General features: G+C 43.7%; 2 protein-coding genes across 5 annotated transcripts in view; one reads left to right on the top strand and one right to left on the bottom strand.

The window, feature by feature from the left end:
• CCDC120 (coiled-coil domain containing 120) overlaps positions 1-3705 on the top strand; it is a 51885-nt gene extending 48180 nt beyond the window's left edge. For all 4 annotated transcript variants that reach the window (XM_042452532.1, XM_042452534.1, XM_042452533.1 and 1 more), the window contains 2 exons: positions 886-1593; positions 2092-3705. In XM_042452532.1, the coding sequence (XP_042308466.1) occupies positions 886-1593; positions 2092-2182 (799 nt within the window). In that variant the 3' untranslated portion in view covers positions 2183-3705. The remainder of the gene's footprint in view (positions 1-885; positions 1594-2091) is intronic.
• Positions 3706-5033: 1328 nt separating this feature from the next.
• On the bottom strand, positions 5034-17700 carry PRAF2 (PRA1 domain family member 2). Its single transcript, XM_042450340.1, has 3 exons — positions 17484-17700; positions 10571-10788; positions 5034-9583 (listed from the first exon to the last, which is right to left on the bottom strand). Exons 1-3 carry the CDS (start codon positions 17660-17662, stop codon positions 9444-9446), a joined length of 537 nt encoding a protein of 178 aa, XP_042306274.1. The 5' UTR covers positions 17663-17700; the 3' UTR covers positions 5034-9443.
• Positions 17701-18020: the final 320 nt, after the last annotated feature.

Raw genomic sequence — 18020 nt, 5'->3', positions numbered from 1 at the left:
TGACATCGTCATGGTGGCGGCTGTGTGGAATGGCCGCCGCCATTTTGTGCTCGCAGAGCGCGCACTAGGGTTAGGGGGGTGCGGAAGCACCGCCCTTTTCTAACTCTAGTATGCGATCTGCGCGTACGTTCTGGCCCGTTTGTAACGGGCCCTTCAACCCATTGTATTGTGCATTACCATGGATGGATGTAAGAGGTAGAAAGTGAAGACATAAAGCTGACATAAAGAAAATAAATTCATCTGAAATGTGGTGCTGGAAAAGGGTGCTCAGGATACCTTGGGCAGCCAGAAAGACAAGCAAATGGGTCCTTGAAAAGATCAATCCTGGAATTGCCTTGGAAGCCGAGATGATCAAACTGAGGCTGTTGTACTTTGCCCATATCATGAGGCAGCACAACTCATTAGAGAAGACAGTACTACTAGGAAAGGTGGAGGGAAGTAGGAAGAGAGAAAGATTGCATGCTAGATGGGCAGATTATATATATATATAGATATTAAATTCATAGGTATGAATTTACAGGACCTAAACAGAGCAGTGGAGGGCAGGGAGTCTTGGAGATGTCTCATCTACAGGGTTGTCATGAGTCGGGGTTGACTCAAGGGCAGTTAACAAGAAAAGCTGAAAAGAGAACAATTGGTCATAATAGTTCTGGAGGCTGTAATCCAAACTAAGTAATGTTTCCACACTCGACAAACAAAGAAAAAATCTAGATCATTGGGGAACATGCATGCAGAGATGCGCTGGGCAGGCTGTTCTTTGGGTGACTCTTTGGAGTATTTTCAAGACATTGATTTCTTAGGGCATGTACTAATACCTAGTTTCCCCCCTGGTGTACCTAGTCTGGAAATTATTTGCTTTAATTCCTTGTCCTCTCTTTTTTCTAGGTCTGAAGCCCCCGCTCTCCACCCCCGCCAGTGGTCAGGCAGCCACGATTCCCAACTTGGACCCCCAAGCCGTGACACCAGCGCTGACCGGGCTTCTCTCTTTGCCGCTCGGACCCGCCGTAGTAATAGTTCAGAGGCCTTGATTGAAAGGGCCCCTTCGGAGGACCCTCTGTTGCCCACCGGACCCCCTTTTAAAAGTGCCGAGGCCCTGACCCCTTCTGTCTCAGGCCGGAACCCTCGTCCCCTATACAACGACCTCCTTGTGGACTACTACGTTGAGCGCAGGTGCTGGGGGGGCGGCGGTGGTGGTGAGCATCTCTCCCGCAGGGATGGACCACCCCAGCCAGAGTGGGGGGGCTTTCCTGAGAGCCCAGTCCAGCGCCGAGCCCGGCCAGCAGCCCGCACTAAATCCTGCGGCCCGCTCTTGCCCCCACAATCCCGGGAAGTTGGTTATGCTCCCCCACTGTTGCACCCTCAACGTAACTTTCACAAAGCCCTGGCCCTGGAGGGGCTGAGAGACTGGTACTTGCGAAATGCTGGCATCAGCCAGAGAGGGGCACCAGAAAGACGGGGAGCACCTCAGTCTGTACACCAGCAGTTGCGGAGCTACTACGAGCCGTCACCTTCCAACCCTGAGATGGGCTACTACAGTGGGCCAGGAGGGCTACCCCACTCTGTGAGCTATGCTGGGCAGCCACTCTATGGCAGGTATGGGGTGCAATTCCACCCTTTGCCCCGATAATCTCATCAGCCCTCCTTACACTTCCCTAGTGATATCCCCACTCTGTTTCCACCCCCCCCCCTGTCTGTCTCTCTGTTATACACACACACATATCTGTGTGTGTCTATACGTTCCCATTTTCTCTGAAGCGTTTCCCTTCTGATGTTCTGTTGCTGCACATCTTCTGCTTTGTTTCTTCCTTTCTCCACTCTGGGAGGGCATTGTTAGACTGGGTAGGGTCCATAGTTTTATGCGCTGGCCTTCTTTGACTGATTTTTTTTATGGCGTTAAGATCTAACCATGTGAACAGTGGGTTGAAAGAGGGAATGTCTTTGAGGCTTCTGTGAAGGGAACCAGGTATCCAGGAAGGGAGAATTCTTGACCTGCTGCCTTTTTCCTTTCTGTCTTTTTTCTCTAATTCTTTTTTCTTTCTTTTTCTCTCCCTCTCCCCCACTCCCTTTCTTCCTCTGATACATCTGCTGTAGACCTTTTGGGGAGCTGCTTTACATGGATGACTCTGCTGGCCCTTACAGCTTGGACTCCACAGAGCACCCAGCTCCGGGGACTTTGGTCTGACCCTCGCTTTTCCCCCAAGGGGAAATGGAGTTTTATTTCCTTTTTATTTTCCTCGCTGGTGCCTCTTTTGGGGTGTGTTATACACCATGTTTGGGGGGTGGTGGTGGATACTCCCTGCTGGCAGGGTATGTCTGTATGTGTGTACGTACATGTGTAGGGGAGATTGAATTTGTGGGTATCGTGTTGAATGTCACACTGGACCACATAATTGGGAGGCAGGACTACATCCCCAGATCTTCCTATGTATGTGACCATTTCTCAGTTGAGATTTTTGGGATCTGTGTTTACAGTACCCCTCAAAAGAGTTTAATTCCTGTGGATTGCACCCCCTTATGACTACTAAGGAGTGGTGCCATGTTTATCACCCTGGTGCTGTGGGTTTAAGGTGTGGCATTTTAAACCCAAGACTCTGGAATGTATAATTGAAAGGGTGTATGTGTGTATGTTGTGAAATGTTAAATAGCACAGACCTGTCATCTTGCTAATGAACATCAGTCCTGTAAAATGTTTTTTTTAAGTGGGAGAGAATATATTCTACACACTTCTTGTGGCCCCAACAACAAGTAACTACTGTTTCCCTTAAATGTTATTGTCCCTTCATACTCGTATCCTCTTTTGGCCAAGCCCTGAGAGAAGAAAGAGCATGTTATTAGGAAATAAGCTCTTGGCAATTATTCAGATCTTAGGAAAGTCCTCTTGCTCCATTCTGTGAGCCCTCACCTATGGCCTGGCCTCTTCCTCTCAGCTGGTAACACAATGATAGGGATGGCTATAGATACAAAGCTGTTGGCATTGGTTCTGTTTAGTTGGCGGGTCAGGAACTACCAGTTTAAGCATATGCCTATCAAAATAGTTCCCCCTTTACACTTGCTGCAGGAAACACCAGTTGTTTTTAACAGCAGTGTCCAAGGTAAATACTCAGTGTGGGCTTCCCACATGGCACTGTGCATATATTTGATGCATCTTTATGCATGTGCATCTTCATGCACCTCACTGGTACAATATCAGTGACAATGTCAGTGTAATGCAGGTGTTTACCAGAGCTATTGTAATGGGTAGAGCTGTCCTTCACACTTCTAAAAGCACAGCCAACTCCCTCCCTGTCATCCTTTCCCTAGCCCTTTCCTTCAAACTCAAGTCTTGCCTTGTCTCCCAATTCCAGTATTTTTTATTTTAAAAAATCCTAAACTCCCGCCTTTCCTTTAAAAATAATAATGAAATGTTCCAGATCTGTAATTGTTTTTATTCCCTGCACAATTGCACAGCAAGGATTAGTCATTTTGTTTAAACTCTGGTTTTATGAATTGAATCCAGCTCATATTCGGAGGAGAGAAAGGAGAGATGGCTCAGGCCTCCTTCTCCCCATTTTCTTCTCTCTATGTGAAGGAACAAGGGATGTACCAGAGTCACTGTCTTGTGTGTCTTTTTAATATACATTAATCTACAGATTGTATATGGGTTCTGAATGTAAAATGGAGCACTGTGCATATGACATGAGATAAGGTTTCTATAATAAAGATTGTAAAGATAATGGTGTTGTGTGGTACCTGCATGAAACCACCAAGGACCATTATGATCAAGGGCTGTTTTATTTTTGCTATAAGCAGCATGATACAATGGTTAAAGCCCTGGACTAGGCATGGAGAGATCTCGGTTCAAATTCCCATTCAGCCTTGGAGCTCTTTGGGTGAACTTGGGTGAGCTGCCCGGAAGAATCTAACATCACACAATCAGCACCTGCTCACACAACAGCATTTTGTGCTGTGCCCAACCACTATATTCTTAAAGGACTATATTCTAACAGTATTATAATCCTCCAAACCTGTCACAAAAGGGTTCCTCAATCCCTACTTCTGCAATTTCTGTGGATGGGAGAACTTCACTGGATTCCACTCTCACCTTAACTTACCTCACAGAATTGTTAAGAAGATAAACTGAAACAGAGGGATGACCAATCTATGCCTCTCTCAACTCTGTGGATGATAGGTAGGATTAAAAATGTAATTCCTCCACTCTGACTACTGATCCCAATTGCATCTTCACCACCAACCACCTAAAATTACACACAAGGCCATTCGAGTTTGCTCTACTTCAGACAGGGATATTTATAACAGTAATAATTTTATTCCAATTTTCCCCTTTCCTATTTCTTCCATAAACCTTTAAGGGATGGAGGGCAAACCACCTTAGTTGTTAGTTATCTAAAGGCCTGAACAGACAGGCCAAAATAAAGCTGCTTCGAGTCACTTTGAAGGTATGCTGTTTAAATGATGCGTGCATCCTGAGAGGCTGGAAGCCACACCAAAGCCATGCTCCAGTTCTCAGGACTGGAGTGAAGCTTTGGTGCAGCTTCTGGCCTCTTAAGATGTGTGTGTCATTTAAACAGCATACCTCCCAAATGACCCGAAACAGCTTTATTTTGGCCTGTCTGTTCAGGCCCTAAGATAAGTAATTAGTGAACAACATTGGTAATATCTTCATTTCACTAATACTCTTCACACACATATTGTGTCTGGGACAATATTCTTATTTGGCAAGGCTGGCCCTACCACTGAGCAAAACGGGATGGTTGCCCCGAGCAAAAGATGCTAGGAGGTGGCAGCTGAAGGAGAGACCTGGGTGTCACATTGGCCTGTCCTGCACTTCCTGAATCTAGCCAGTGGCCATCAGGAGGCTATTGTGGCACAAGGCTTAAAGAAAGGATGATCTGCGGTCAAGTTGTCTAATGGACTTGGGATTGTCAACTGTTATTAGAAGGAAATGAGTGAACCAACAAGCCTTTGCTAGACGTGTGAAAAGAAGTGACTTGCAATTTCAGAGACATTTAAATTTATATCACAGATACATGTAGTGTGATAATGACCACAAGACTTTATTTTTACAAATATGTAGAAATGTACAAACAAAAACAAAAAAAGATGAAATAAGCCGTATGTGATAGCTAATGTTTTTTTAAAAAGACAGTTCATGCTCTCCTTGGTCTAATACTTACGTCTGAGTGGCACTTTTATTGTGAGAACTCGGGAAATCCAAACCTCTAAATCTGTGACAAGGTCTCTGTCATCAGTTTTATGTAGGGAATTTCACATGAAAATCTATTTCTAAAGCTGTTTAAAAGAGCAGGGGAATTATAAAATAGCAAATTTCCACAGAAACGAAATAGTATCTAGGGCCACAGCAACCATGTTTTATCTTGAGTACAAGAACTGGCAGACTTTTCCCAAATGTTAACACCCACATCCATGCCAGGTTTAGTTGAAAGTAAGTCCCAGTATTATGATAAATATATTTAAAATGACAGCCTTAAGTATTTAATAGTGTGTTTGTGCCTCAGATTTCCCCCCTAAGGGTTGGGATTCAAATACGCACATTCTTCAGCTAATGAAAATAACACCAGGTGGCAGTCTGCCATCAAAGAGGAATCCTTCATATTGCACCAAGTGCATTGATTTTTGCAGGTGGCAACCTGTGAGCAACATCTAGTGAACTCTGCTGGCTGAGAAGCATGTGAGAGAGGTCAGTACTTTCAAACATTGCAGTTTCGCACTATATAAAGCAATGCAAAAGCTTTTTAGGAAAAGCTTTTTAAAGAGATGCTGTACCTTGTCAGATAGGTTATAGAATGCTGTAAATAATAGAAAACACATGCTTTTAGTGTATAAAATCCCAAATCAAATACTTGACAGCCTCACTAAAGTTGAGTGAAACTTGTTTCAGACTTGGGAGAGCTGTTCTGTTTAAAGACCCACAGCCATACATCACTTTGTCATCATGGTCAGCCTGTGCCATGCATTTTTTTTAATGTGCTGCAAACCAAAGGGTGGTTGGCAGAAAGAAAAGAGGGTGGTAAATATGCTTTGAAGAGAATATGTATAGCATAATGTTTAAAGATGGGAGTTCCAAATGAGTTTATTTAGTGGAAAACTTGTGGCTCTCCAGATAAGTTAGGAATGAGGAACCTGTTGTTGGAAATGACCATGTTGGCTAGACTTAAAAGGACTTGTGCTCCATCATTAGGAGAGCTAAACATTCCCCCCCGTGTCTTAGCAATCCAATTGCTTGCCCCTTGAATACACTTCCTCCAAAATATGATAATAAAACTGGGGACCCTAAACATTTATAGGCTAGATGAAGGCAGGGAGAAATCTCTATCTCCTCTTGGCATGATCCTTCACATCAGGAGGAAAGTTGTACTGAGCCACCATCTCTGTTGCAAAGTGAAGCTGGAATGAGGGGAAGTAGCCTCAGAAGTCACTCAGAGGCCAAGTCATCCCCTCTTCCATGTTTGCTTCAGAGGAAAATGGCAGACACCATTTCTTGAGGCACCCTTTTGAGGTAGGGCTTGTGTGTTTGTGGATTCAGTCAACACCCGTCTTCATCCCAGTTTGTCCCTTCTTAAGGCTATTGGTGAGATACAAGTTGTTGTGTGCCTTCAAGTCATTTCCAGCTTATGATGACTCTAAGACAAATGTATCACGGGGCTATCTTGGCAAGATTTGTTGAGGTGGATTTGCCCTTGCCTTCCTCTGAGGCTGAGAGAGTGTGACTTGTCCAAGGTCACCCAGTGGGTTTCCATGGTCAAAGGAGGAATTGAACCCCAATCTTTAGAGTCCTAGTACAGTATTACACTCAAACCACTACACCATGCTGGTTCTCTCTTAGCCTGGCAGCATCCATGGCTGCACTGCCAATGTGAGGAGGTATGGAGTGCCATTCCAACACTTACACAGCACAGGATCTTTCTACAGGGTAAGGGCATCTTGGCAATGATAGACTCTTTCTCCTCTCCAGTTTATACTTCTTGGTACATAGGATTGGCAGGGGGATGGAGTCCAGGCTGACAGGAGTGTTTCTGAGGTGAAGAGCTTCCTTAACACTAAAGGACCATATGAATTTTTCATGACTAGCCTGCTATCAAACAACATGGCACAGTGGTTTGAGTGTTGGACTATGACTCTGGAGACCAGGGTTTGATTCCCCATGAAGCCCACTGGGTGACCTTGGGCAAGTCACATGCTATCAGCCTCAGGGGAAGGCAATGGCAAATCTTGCCAAGAAAACCCCATGATAGGTTCGCTTTAGCCTTTCCATAAGTTGAAAATGACTTGACGCCACACAACTGCTATCAAACACACAGAAGCCACAGCACCTGAGTTAATGGGAACTGAGGCCCAAACCATCTAGAGTGCACCATATTTTAGAGAAGGCTGGGAAGCCGTACAACTAGACAGGTCTGGGACCTGATGGTGTGGGAGACATGCAGCAATGGACTCTTGCTTGTACTCTGTGACATCTGCAGGGAGCTTTTGGTGTCTTTTGGCAGGCAGATCAAGCATCAGGTTGGTTGAAAGAAGCCCTTGATGGTATTTAAGAACCTGACAAGGAAGGCTTACCCACAGGAGCCCAGTTAATGTGCTAAGCCAATAGTGAGCCATTGCTCAACACAAAGATAAACATGTAAAGCACATGCTCTCAACGAAGGATCACACGGTATAGATACACCCCACTCGCTCCCATGCCAGAATTCTCTGAAGATGCCAGCCACAGATGCTGAAATGTCAAGAATAAACTCTTCTAGAACATAGCCACATAGCCTGAAAACCCCACAAAAAACTGGATTCCAGCCATGAAAGCCTTTGATTTCACAACTGCAGTTTTGTTTGCACCATCCCAAAATCCAAGGAGTACAAAGGGGCTTCATATTTCTCTAACACAATTTTAGCATAAGTTGGAAATAAGCTTTCAAGTCCTTTATCAACCGCAGCATTTTTTTAAAAAAAGCAACTAACTAATAAATAAGATATTTTTTTTAAAAACTGGACAAGTATAATATTGGAATTCCTTTCATGATTTTGCTTCTTGGTAATGCTTCTAGAAACTTCTAGCATGTTCATGAAAAAAAAAGTGCTAACACAGTTGGGTGGGGAACCGTCCTTCAGTTTGCCAGGTGTTTTAGAGAACAACTCACACAATCCCTTACCATTATCCATCCTGGCTGGGGCTTCTGGGAGCTGAGGTCCAAAATATCTGAAGGCTCCCTACTCCTGGTATATTAGCTAACATCCCATTCCTCAACTATGTATCTTACTCTATTCAGCACTAAGCACTATTCTAGGCTTGGTCCATTCTCTGAAGTTTTGGACCAAGAGGGTTTCCCATGTCAGGGGAGTGGTGAATCCGTTCTGGCTAGATTTAAACGTGCAAAAAGCAATTAAGAATACAGAGCTGACGGGGTGAAAGACAATATTTCAATCTTTTCCTGTTTTGATTCTGGGATGCTTCCTTAAGAAGTGTACAGACAAAATGAGGGCTACCTGGGCTGGCTTTTCCACCTCAGAAATGGAACATACAGTTTGCTACATTCTTTGGCTACTCTGGAGTTTTCTGTTGTCTACACACATATTAATGGAAGCCAATATGGCTGATGGATTGCTAGCCTTCATCATGAATTTGAACATTTAGGTAGGTCCTCCGAAATTATTTTCTACCATGCAAGACCACCTCTGCAAACACCATATCCACTTTCCTCTGACAGGAATTTTTGCTCCATGTCTCTCTATAAAAAACAAAAAACACTACAGGTTTTGTAGACTATTGGTTGAACTGAGTCAAGACACTCAGCCAGCCTCAGCCCTTTCATTACAATATGAAGACAGCTAACACAGTCTAAACAACAAAGCTGTTATAAAGAGTATATGAATGCTGTGTATAAAGCACTGGAATGTGGTATATAAATTCTATGCAGTACTATTCTAGAAGACAGCCTTCCTCAGAACAACTAGAACTAGAACTATACCTACCATTTCTTTGCTCTACAATGTTGTTTGATGTTTTTTCCAATCAAGTGTCTGACAGTTCCACAGGCTAATATTTACAGTCAGAATTTAGAAAAAACATGGTCCCATCTTTCATTAATCTTACTTGACACTTCACTCTATCTCACATCTCTAAGAGTAAACAGGTAAACAGTCCCAAGAATTAATACATACTGTATTATGAATTAGAAATACTGCCTTAAGGTCCACCTTGTTTTTCCCCTTTTACTTCTCTATTGAGCCTCACCAGTCACTACTTTGAGCTGGGAATTCCACTGGTTGTCTAGCCAGAGAATAGTGTCTTTTGCATGAGTTCATAGCCAGGACTTTCAACAGAGTTATGTGAATACATAAGCAAATGAGAGAGAGTCATCAGTCCACTGGAAAGAAGAAAAAGATAGTAGGTAACTTTCTTTCCAGAGGACAAGGAGAACCTTGGTGATTGTCTAAGATCCAGCTTCTTGCTCCTGCCCTAGTGCTTCCAGGAGCAGCCCCATAGGTGTGCGCTTGAGTCCGATGCTTTCGATTTTGTTCTCTATCTTGTTTTTGAGGTTGCGAAGACGCAGAGAGGCATGGATGAGGATCACTGCAGTGGAAGAGGGAGGGGCAGAAAGAGAAACTGAGGTTTACAGACAGCCTTGGCGATAGAAGGCTATTATATCCCTCTGCCCCAGCAATTTCTCTTCCCACAGAAGAATTTATGTTCTCATAACAAGGCATGGAAAAACCAAGCCACCACAGGCATTTCCCCTAGGAGAGATCAGGTCACTTCTCCAGAAAAGAAACACAGGGATAGAATTTGCCTCTATTATCCCTCTGGCTTTCCTTGAGTAACTCCAGCAACCTGGTAAAATCCATCTCCACCCACTTCTTTTTCTAGAAAGTTGCCTGCATATATTTTCCTGGAGAGTTTATAAATCTGTGTTACGGATATAAGCAACCAGCCACCCACAAACTGTTTTGGGTTATACCTTCCATCAAGTCCCAATAATGGAACTTGTTTTGATGCTTGAAACTACACATGTAAAACGTTGTTGCTGCAGGAGGGTTTGTCTTCTGCCAGCCTAGATCTCTGTGCAAGATGTGATTGTGGAAGCCAAAACATCTCAGATGACAAATAACAAGCAAGACAACCTGACAATACCAATAGGCGTACACTGACATTGCTTCTCATGAGCACATTTTGCAGGTAAATTCTGCATTTTCAGATTTATCTGAATCACATGAGGATTGAATCACAGATTTATCTGAATCACATGCTTTTTTTAAAGGGAAAATTCAGGTTTCCATGTCAGAACAGTTTCCACATGCAAGACCATGTTCTACTTAACTCAGAAGTACAGGGCGATTAAAAAAGAATGGCGCAAAAGTAAAGCTGTTCTTATTCAGTTTTGTACCATTCTTTTTTAATCTCCCTGTATCCTATTGCTAACTTCAAGTTCTATGCAAATGTTAATAGACCACCACTTGTAGAAAATTTATGCAACCACCTATAAACTGGAGGAAACAGTGTTCTCCCAATTGGCACTCCTTTTTTTATTCCCACCAATCCTGCTCTCATTTAGGTACTCACACATGATGGGCAGAGCGATGAAAACCAAGAAGGTGGCAGAGCCTTCCAAGAGAGATACCAGGAAGTATGCCAATCCAAGGACAGCAAAGAAGCAAGTGCCAGGGTAATTCCTTCGGAAGCGTCGTACAGGAGCCTTGTTCTCAGCTGCCCAAACAAAGCCCACAAAGATCAGAGTGACGAGGGCACCACTCACCAATGTCAGTCCGGGGCAAAAAAACCTACAAGGAGATGGCAGGATGAAAACCAGGAATTCATTTTCATAGGCATGTCTTATCATGTTGATATAGCAAGACAGATATGCATCATCACAATGGTCATGTTGGCTGTGGGAGTAACTTCTTGTAGCTCTTTATGTTAAAAAGCCACATCTGTTGGGAAGATTTTATCTGACCCGGCAAACTCCTGGATAGTTCTATTTGACTGTAATTAGAAATATAAAAACAGCTATAGGTGCTATTCTTCTTCATGTCAAAACATGATGACATTTGAAGATTAAGTAGTCCTCTAGGAAGGATTACACTTATCAAATTAAAAACAATCAGGCGCAGAGGTTAATTGATATGCATCTTTCATTAAAAAAAACATCAAATCAACAGAACTGCCTATAAGTTTAATTTGGGGGTGGGGGCAGAACCTTACAGAAATTTGGAGATACCATTGCCTTTTCTAAGGTCATCATGGCTGTCATGTTTAGGGCAAATGGGTGCATAGATTTTGGTGCAGCCTTTCCATTGGGAGAGTATCCAGGAAAAAGGACATGCTTAGCATCCTTACATTCTTTGTGGACTGTTCCTATGAAAATGTATCACAAAATAGCATTATTATTTTTTCAAGTCTAAAAGCAGCCAAAGGAAGCACTTATGACACCATAGCAGCAGAGATAAGAACTCTCTCCCTTAAAGGGAAGAACAAAGGTTTAGGTAGACCAAGCCAGACACATATCACTGTACCTTTCCATAAAGATCAAGGTGTACAAGTAAAGTCCTGCTTCTCACCATTAATAAGGTTACATTAACAGAAGCAGGCCCTCCAAATGCTGGTCCTCCAGAAGTTGCATCATCTCTCACTATTAGCTATCTGCATTAGGTTGATAGGAGTTATTGTCCAACGTCCAGATGACCACAAGTTCCCTGCCCTTGATTTAAGATAATTGGACTCAGTAACTAAATGATTCAAGGCTTCCAGCTCAATCCAGTGGTGGGACAACTAAAAGTAGAGAGAATTATGCAAAAACAGTGTCCTCTCCCCACCAGCGCCTTCCATAAATGCTGGACTACAATCCATATTATTCCCAATTTGCTCTACAAGACAAGCCTCATATTTTCAGAAACATTATTTACAGTACAATTTTATGCATGGCTACTTTTGCAGGAACATACCACTCTGAACCTACATGACCAATTGAACTCAGTGAAGTAATGTCTTTCAAAAGAGGCCTCCCGCTGCAAGTCCCATTAAGTCAAGAGTCTAAAATTACCAGGCTGCACCACTGATGGCCTCTTGCTTCCGAGGAAAGAGGCATAATATGGTACTATTAATTTCTAAAAAGCACAGTGTCACTGCTAATGCATCTCTACAGGGCAACCACACATTGTGGCCCGGAAACCTTGCCTCCTTCATGAGTGCAGCTTTCTCTCTGAGTGGGTTGTTGTGGTGAGAGTATTGCAGACTGAACACTTAGACTTATTGAAAATGGCTGCTTCCCACAGTCCAGGGCAGGGCAAGTGATCCTATTAAGCAGAGTGAGGCAGTTCCTTCAGGATAAGGTTTTTTTAAAAGGGAGTTAAAAAGTAACTATTAAATTATTACAGGTTGAATCTCCTTTATCTGTAATTCCAAAATCCATCCTCCTCCAAAAAACAAAACTTTTTTTCACGAGTGGTTGAGATAGCAACAGCTTTCTGATGGTTCAATGTGCATTGTTTGTACAAAATTATTTTTAAAATATCATATATAAAATTACAGTTGGGCCTCCATATTTGCAGGTTGGACTTTTATGGATTTGATTATTTGTGGATTTAACTGATATGTTCTCTCTAGCGATCTCTAGGTCCTCCATCGTGACTTAGTTGGAAGTTGACTAGAGTCACGCTGCAAGATCAAGAGATTCGTAAAGAAAACACTTCTTTAGGCATTTGCAGATCCTCCAGCACAATTCTGTGACCAACTCCTGGCTGATATTGACCATAAGGTTGTTCTGGGGAACCTAGAGATTCCCAGAGAGGCATTCTCTCAAGTAAAAAAACAACAACAGTGGTGGACCTACTATCCCTTCAGGCTATGTGTGTAAAATGTATGTGAAGCATCAATTAATTTTGTGTTTAGAATTAGGTCCCATCTCCAAGATATCTTTCTCATTATCCTTGGCAAATATGCAAAAATCTGAAATCCAAAACACCTCTGGTCCAAAGAGTTTTGGAGATTCAACCTGTATTACTGAACTTTTGTTGCCAGTGAAAGGTAGCAAATATCTAGCTATCTATGTATTTGTATTGTGAAATAAGAATAAAAAGACAACAACGGTTGGCTCTTGTTGTTGCTCATGCCAGGGATGAGCAAAGGTGCGTGTAGGATTTTCTCCTTTAGTTGGGAAAAAAGAGTGGGACAAAGTCCACCCCTCCAGATGTTGTTGGACTGAAACTCAGTCCAGCTAGCACTGTCAATGGCTAGGAATGCTAGGAATTGCAGTCAAACAACATCTAGAGGGTTGCACTCTGTCTTTCTACCCCATGCTAAAAGAAAACATGCACCTTGATTTTAGGGAGGGAAGACACAGTGTGCTGTTCTAGCTTAAGTACAGTGGTGTAGTGGAGGCAGGGGCTCACAGGGTTGAAGCCCCATGACTTTTGATGAGTAGGATTATGGCATCATCTTCGACGCCTATGCTCTCTGGGTTTAGCTGTAATCCCCAAAGTAACTTATAAGAAAAAGGATTTTCCCAGCCCTGATGCACTGCTATCACTTATCCTTCTTGTCTGTTGTTGTTATGTGCCTTCACGTTGCTTCCAGCTTATGGCAACCCTAAAGCAAACCTATCATGGGGTTGTCTTAGCAAGTTTCTTCAGAGTGTCAACCAGTTCGTTTCCATGGCTGAGGAGGGATTTGAACCCTGGTCTTCAGAGTCATAGTCCAACTCTCAAACCACTACAGTACGCCGGCTCTCTTGTAACCCCAAATTACAAGTCCTGGCCTTGAACTGGCAAGACACATCAACTTTACAAAAGACCTACTCCCATTAGAGATTAATTTACCACTAAACCACCACTCAGGTAGCAACATGTCTTGGGAGAAATGGGACTGAAGTTTGCTGTCTTGGTTCCCTGTGCCTTTAATAGTTTAACAAGGAGCAAAAACATGGCAATACGATCATGTGCCAAGCACCCACTTAACAGCTTGTCCTTTCATGCTGCTGAGAATTCACAGTAGCCTTGGCAGGAAAACTAAAAGGAAACTTTCCTAGTAACCTTGGACTGAACTTTGGCATCCAGGGGAAAAAAACTTACAAAACCTTCCAGGAATAAGGCCTGGAACTGGAAGGGATGATTTAGGCCTAGACAGACATTTGGGTTGCCTCCTTTATTTAGCGGGACTGCTAAAGAAGACAGGGTTCCTGTCCTGTGCCTCTAACAGTCCTGCAGAAGAGAGCATTCCGGGTTGCCTGCTGTGTATGTGCCTCCAAATCGCTTCTTGTCTTATGGGGAGCCCATGATTTTCTTAGGGTTTTCGTAGGCGAGGAATCCTTAGAGGTGGTTTGCCACTGCCGTCCTCTGAAATATAGGTTATAGGATCTGATAGTCCTTAATTGTCAAAAAGAAGAATCTCCAGCTCACCTCTCACTATACCCAGCAAAATAAAAAAGAGGATGGTGAAAGAATACAACATATGTATTCTGTCACCATCCTCTTTTTGGTTTTGCCGGGAAGTGAACTGAAGTCCCACTAGGTGACAGAATAAAGAAACTCTGTAATATATGTAGTGAGCCAGTGTGGTGCAATAGTTTGCACATTGGATTGATTCTGGAGAGCAGGGTTTGAATCCCTGATTGACCATGTAAACCCACTGGGTGGTATTGGGTAAGTCACACTCTCTCAGCTTCAGAGAACGGCAATGGCAACCTCTTTCTGAAGAAACTTGCCAAGAAAACCCCATGCTGAGAGGTTTGAAGTTTATAAATATGAAATAGCTATGTTCATGTTATCAATTTGTATGAAGAAACAGGGACAAAGCTTGCCACAGACAAGCTCTGCTTAAGCAATTGAAGCTACACCTTGCTCATTCCTGTAAGTGGGCCTGACCGCAACCCTATTTCATTAATTAGCTTCCTTCGCAAGGCAACGGCTGAAGAAACTCCTTGCTAGTAACTTCAAGCCTAACTCATGAACTTTTGAACCTTGCACCCTTATTAGGTACTGGGCTGTTCTTGCTTTTTGTAATTGGCTTATGCTAGGATATAGAGAAGTAGGAAAATGTATAAGAATGTGAAAGATACAAAGCAGGGTGCGGCAGTTTTGGATTCACCTTCTTGGTGAGCTGCCAGCCCCGATCGGTAAAATAAACCTGTGTCTTACTCTGGACCACATCTCGAACTCTGACTCTCCTTTGTTGCTGGGCACTCCAAGAACCTTCTCGGAAGGGAAAAACTTTGCTCATATTTCCCTTACAATGCTAGGTTCGCTTTAGGGCTGCCATAAGTCAGAAACAACTTGAAGGCAAACAACACACACGCACACACACAATATATGTAATCTAGATATCTGCTCCAATGTGTTCTAAGTGTTATATGGTATATATAGGCATAGAATCATAGAATTGGAAGACCGCAAGGGCCCTGATCCAGTCCAACCCCATTCTGCCATGCAGGAACTCTCAATCAAAGCATCCCTGACAGATGGCCACCCAGCCTCTGCTTAAAGACCTTCAAGGAAGGAGACTCCACTACACTCCGAGGAAGGAGTGTGTTCCACTGTGGAACAGCCCTTACTGTCAGGAAGTTCCTCCTCATGTTGAAGTGGAATCTCTTTTCCTGCAGCTTGCATCCATTGCTCAGGGACCTAGTCTCTGGAGCAGCAGAAAACAAGCTTGCTGCCTCCTCAACATGATATCCCTTCAAATATTTAAACAGGACTATCATATCACCTCTTTACCTTCTCTTCTCCAGGCTAAACATCCCCAGCTCCTTAAGTCGTTCCTCTTAGGGCATGGTTTCCAGACCCTTCACCATTTAGTCGCCCTCCTTTTTAAATGGTGGTGCCCAGAACTGGACACAGTATTCCAGGTGGGGCCTGACCAGAGCAGAATAGAGTGGCACTATTACTTCCCTTGATCTAGACACTATACTTCTATTGATGCAGCCTAAAATCGCATTGGCCTTTTTAGCTGCCGCATCTCACTGTTGACTCATGTTCAATTTGTGGTCTATTTGGACTCCCAGATCTCTTTCACACGTAGTTTCATTCAGCCAGGCGTCTCCTATCCTACAGTGCTACCTCGGGTTACGAAATTAATTCGTTCCGCCGCGGCGTTCGTAACCCGATACATTTCGCAACCCGAAAAGGCTTTTCTGAAGCGCGGCTAGCGGCTGGAAAGCCGCTAGCCGCGCTTCGCATTTGAATTTCGCGCCGATATTTTTTTCGTAACCCGAAAAAAATATCGTAACCCGGAACAGTTTTTTCCAATCTAAGTTTTTCGTATCCCGGAAATTTCGTAACGCGATCAATTCGTATCCCGGGGTACCACTGTATATCTGTGCATTTCATTTTTCTGCCCTAAGTCAGTACCTTACATTTCTTTGTGTTGAAATTCATTTTGTTAGCTTTGGCCCAGCTTTCTAATCTATTAAGGTAATTTTGAATTTTGATCCTGGCCTCTGGGGTGTTAGCTACTCCTCCTAGTTCGGTGTCATCTGCAAATTTGATAAGTATGCACCAAATGTCTTCAGTAGATAGACTATATATGACATTCATATATTATAATCCCTGATATAGATATTTTCCTGAGTCCAAAAACATAGCAAAATATAATCCACCACAGTGTCTAATCCTTTGTGCAAGTATTACTGGGCCAATTTCTGATACGTTCTACTTCAATTTTAAAAAATCCTGCGTCCTCTCCTTTCTCCTCCCACTGAGCTTCACCCCATTCCCACCATCTCTTAAAGCAGTGGTCCCCAAACTCTTTAAGGGGATTTTGGACTTCAGTTCCCAGAATCCCAAGCTATTGGCCAACATGGCTGAGGCTTCTGGGAGCAGAAGTCCAAAATCTCTTCAAGGGCACAGTTTGGGGGAACCACTGATATACTGGAGCTGTGTTAAGGCTCTATAAGCCAGTGTTTCCCAAACTTTGCTCCTTGGGACTTCAGCTCCCAGAGGCCCCAGCTAGCCTAGCCAACAGCCAGGAATTCTAGGAGATGAAGTCCAAAACATCTAGAGGCCTGAAGTTTGGGAAACATTGCTATAGTAGGCCGCAGTGGTCCCCAAACTGTGTCTTTTTAAGGGTTTTGGACTTCATCTCCCAGAATCCCAGGCTATTGGCCAACATGGCTGAGGCTTCTGGGAGCTGGAGTCCAAAATCTCTCTGAAAGGGCATAGTCTAGGGACCACTGCTTTGAGAGATTTTGGACTTCATCTCCCATAATCCCAGACTATTGGCCAAGATGTCTGAGGCTTCTGGGAGATGAAGTCCAAAGGGTCTCTGAAAGGGCAGAGTCTGGGGACCACTGCCTTAAAGCATTCTAAAGGGAAGCAGATGAGTGCGCAAAGGTAGATATTGAAGGAACAGTGGTGTCACTCCCCCCGTTTCAGGTGTCAAGTGGTACAGTCCGCACCCCCCTCCCTAGCGGCGAAGTGCGCTGGCCCAGATTTAAGCCCATTGTGTACTAGCGGCCCTACAGCCTGGCTGCCTGTGCCTCACTCACCCTCCCAGGGCCAGCCCTGTTCCCATCACCAGCAGGTAGTTGCTCTGGTAGTAGAGGAGGTTGTTGACCACGCGGCTCTGCCAGCGCTGCCCGTCGCGCAGGTCCGGGAAGGCCAGGCGGCTGGAGCCCAGCACGAAATCCTCCAGCGCCCGAACAGGAGGCAGACGCACCTCGGACATCTTCCCTGGCGCTCCAGAACCCAGCGGGGACTACAAGTCCCAGGGTGCAACGGGCGCCTCGCCGCGGAGGTTGATGGGAAATGTAGTCCCTTCCACTCTCCCTGTGGTGGCTTTCCTTCTGAGGGGAAAGCTAGGGGGAATATATAATGTTATTTAAACAATAACACAACAACAACAACAATAATGTACATAAATACATACATAACACATGCATGTGTTATGTATTTATTTATGTATATTATTGTAACCCGCCTTGATCCTTCTGGAAAGGCAGGATATGAATAAAATTTATTATTATTATTATTATTATTATTGTCATGTTATTGTTTATTTACCACAGACATTTATTTATTTTCAT

This window comes from Sceloporus undulatus, chromosome 2 (genome assembly GCF_019175285.1).
Source record: "Sceloporus undulatus isolate JIND9_A2432 ecotype Alabama chromosome 2, SceUnd_v1.1, whole genome shotgun sequence".
In the NCBI taxonomy this organism is placed as follows: Eukaryota; Metazoa; Chordata; class Lepidosauria; order Squamata; family Phrynosomatidae; genus Sceloporus; species Sceloporus undulatus.
This window is presented reverse-complemented; position numbering and strand designations above follow the sequence as displayed.

What these genes read in the sequence shown, in the direction of transcription:
- PRAF2 (XM_042450340.1), bottom strand. Translation starts at nt 17,662, where the DNA reads ATGTCCGAGGTGCGTCTGCCTCCTGTTCGGGCGCTGGAGGATTTCGTG. An exon ending in ACAGGGCTGGCCCTGGGAGG is followed by an intron (nt 10,789 to 17,483) that starts GTGAGTGAGGCA and finishes ATCTCCTTGTAG; the next exon opens with GTTTTTTTGCCCCGGACTGA. An exon ending in CATCGCTCTGCCCATCATGT is followed by an intron (nt 9,584 to 10,570) that starts GTGAGTACCTAA and finishes CTTCCACTGCAG; the next exon opens with TGATCCTCATCCATGCCTCT.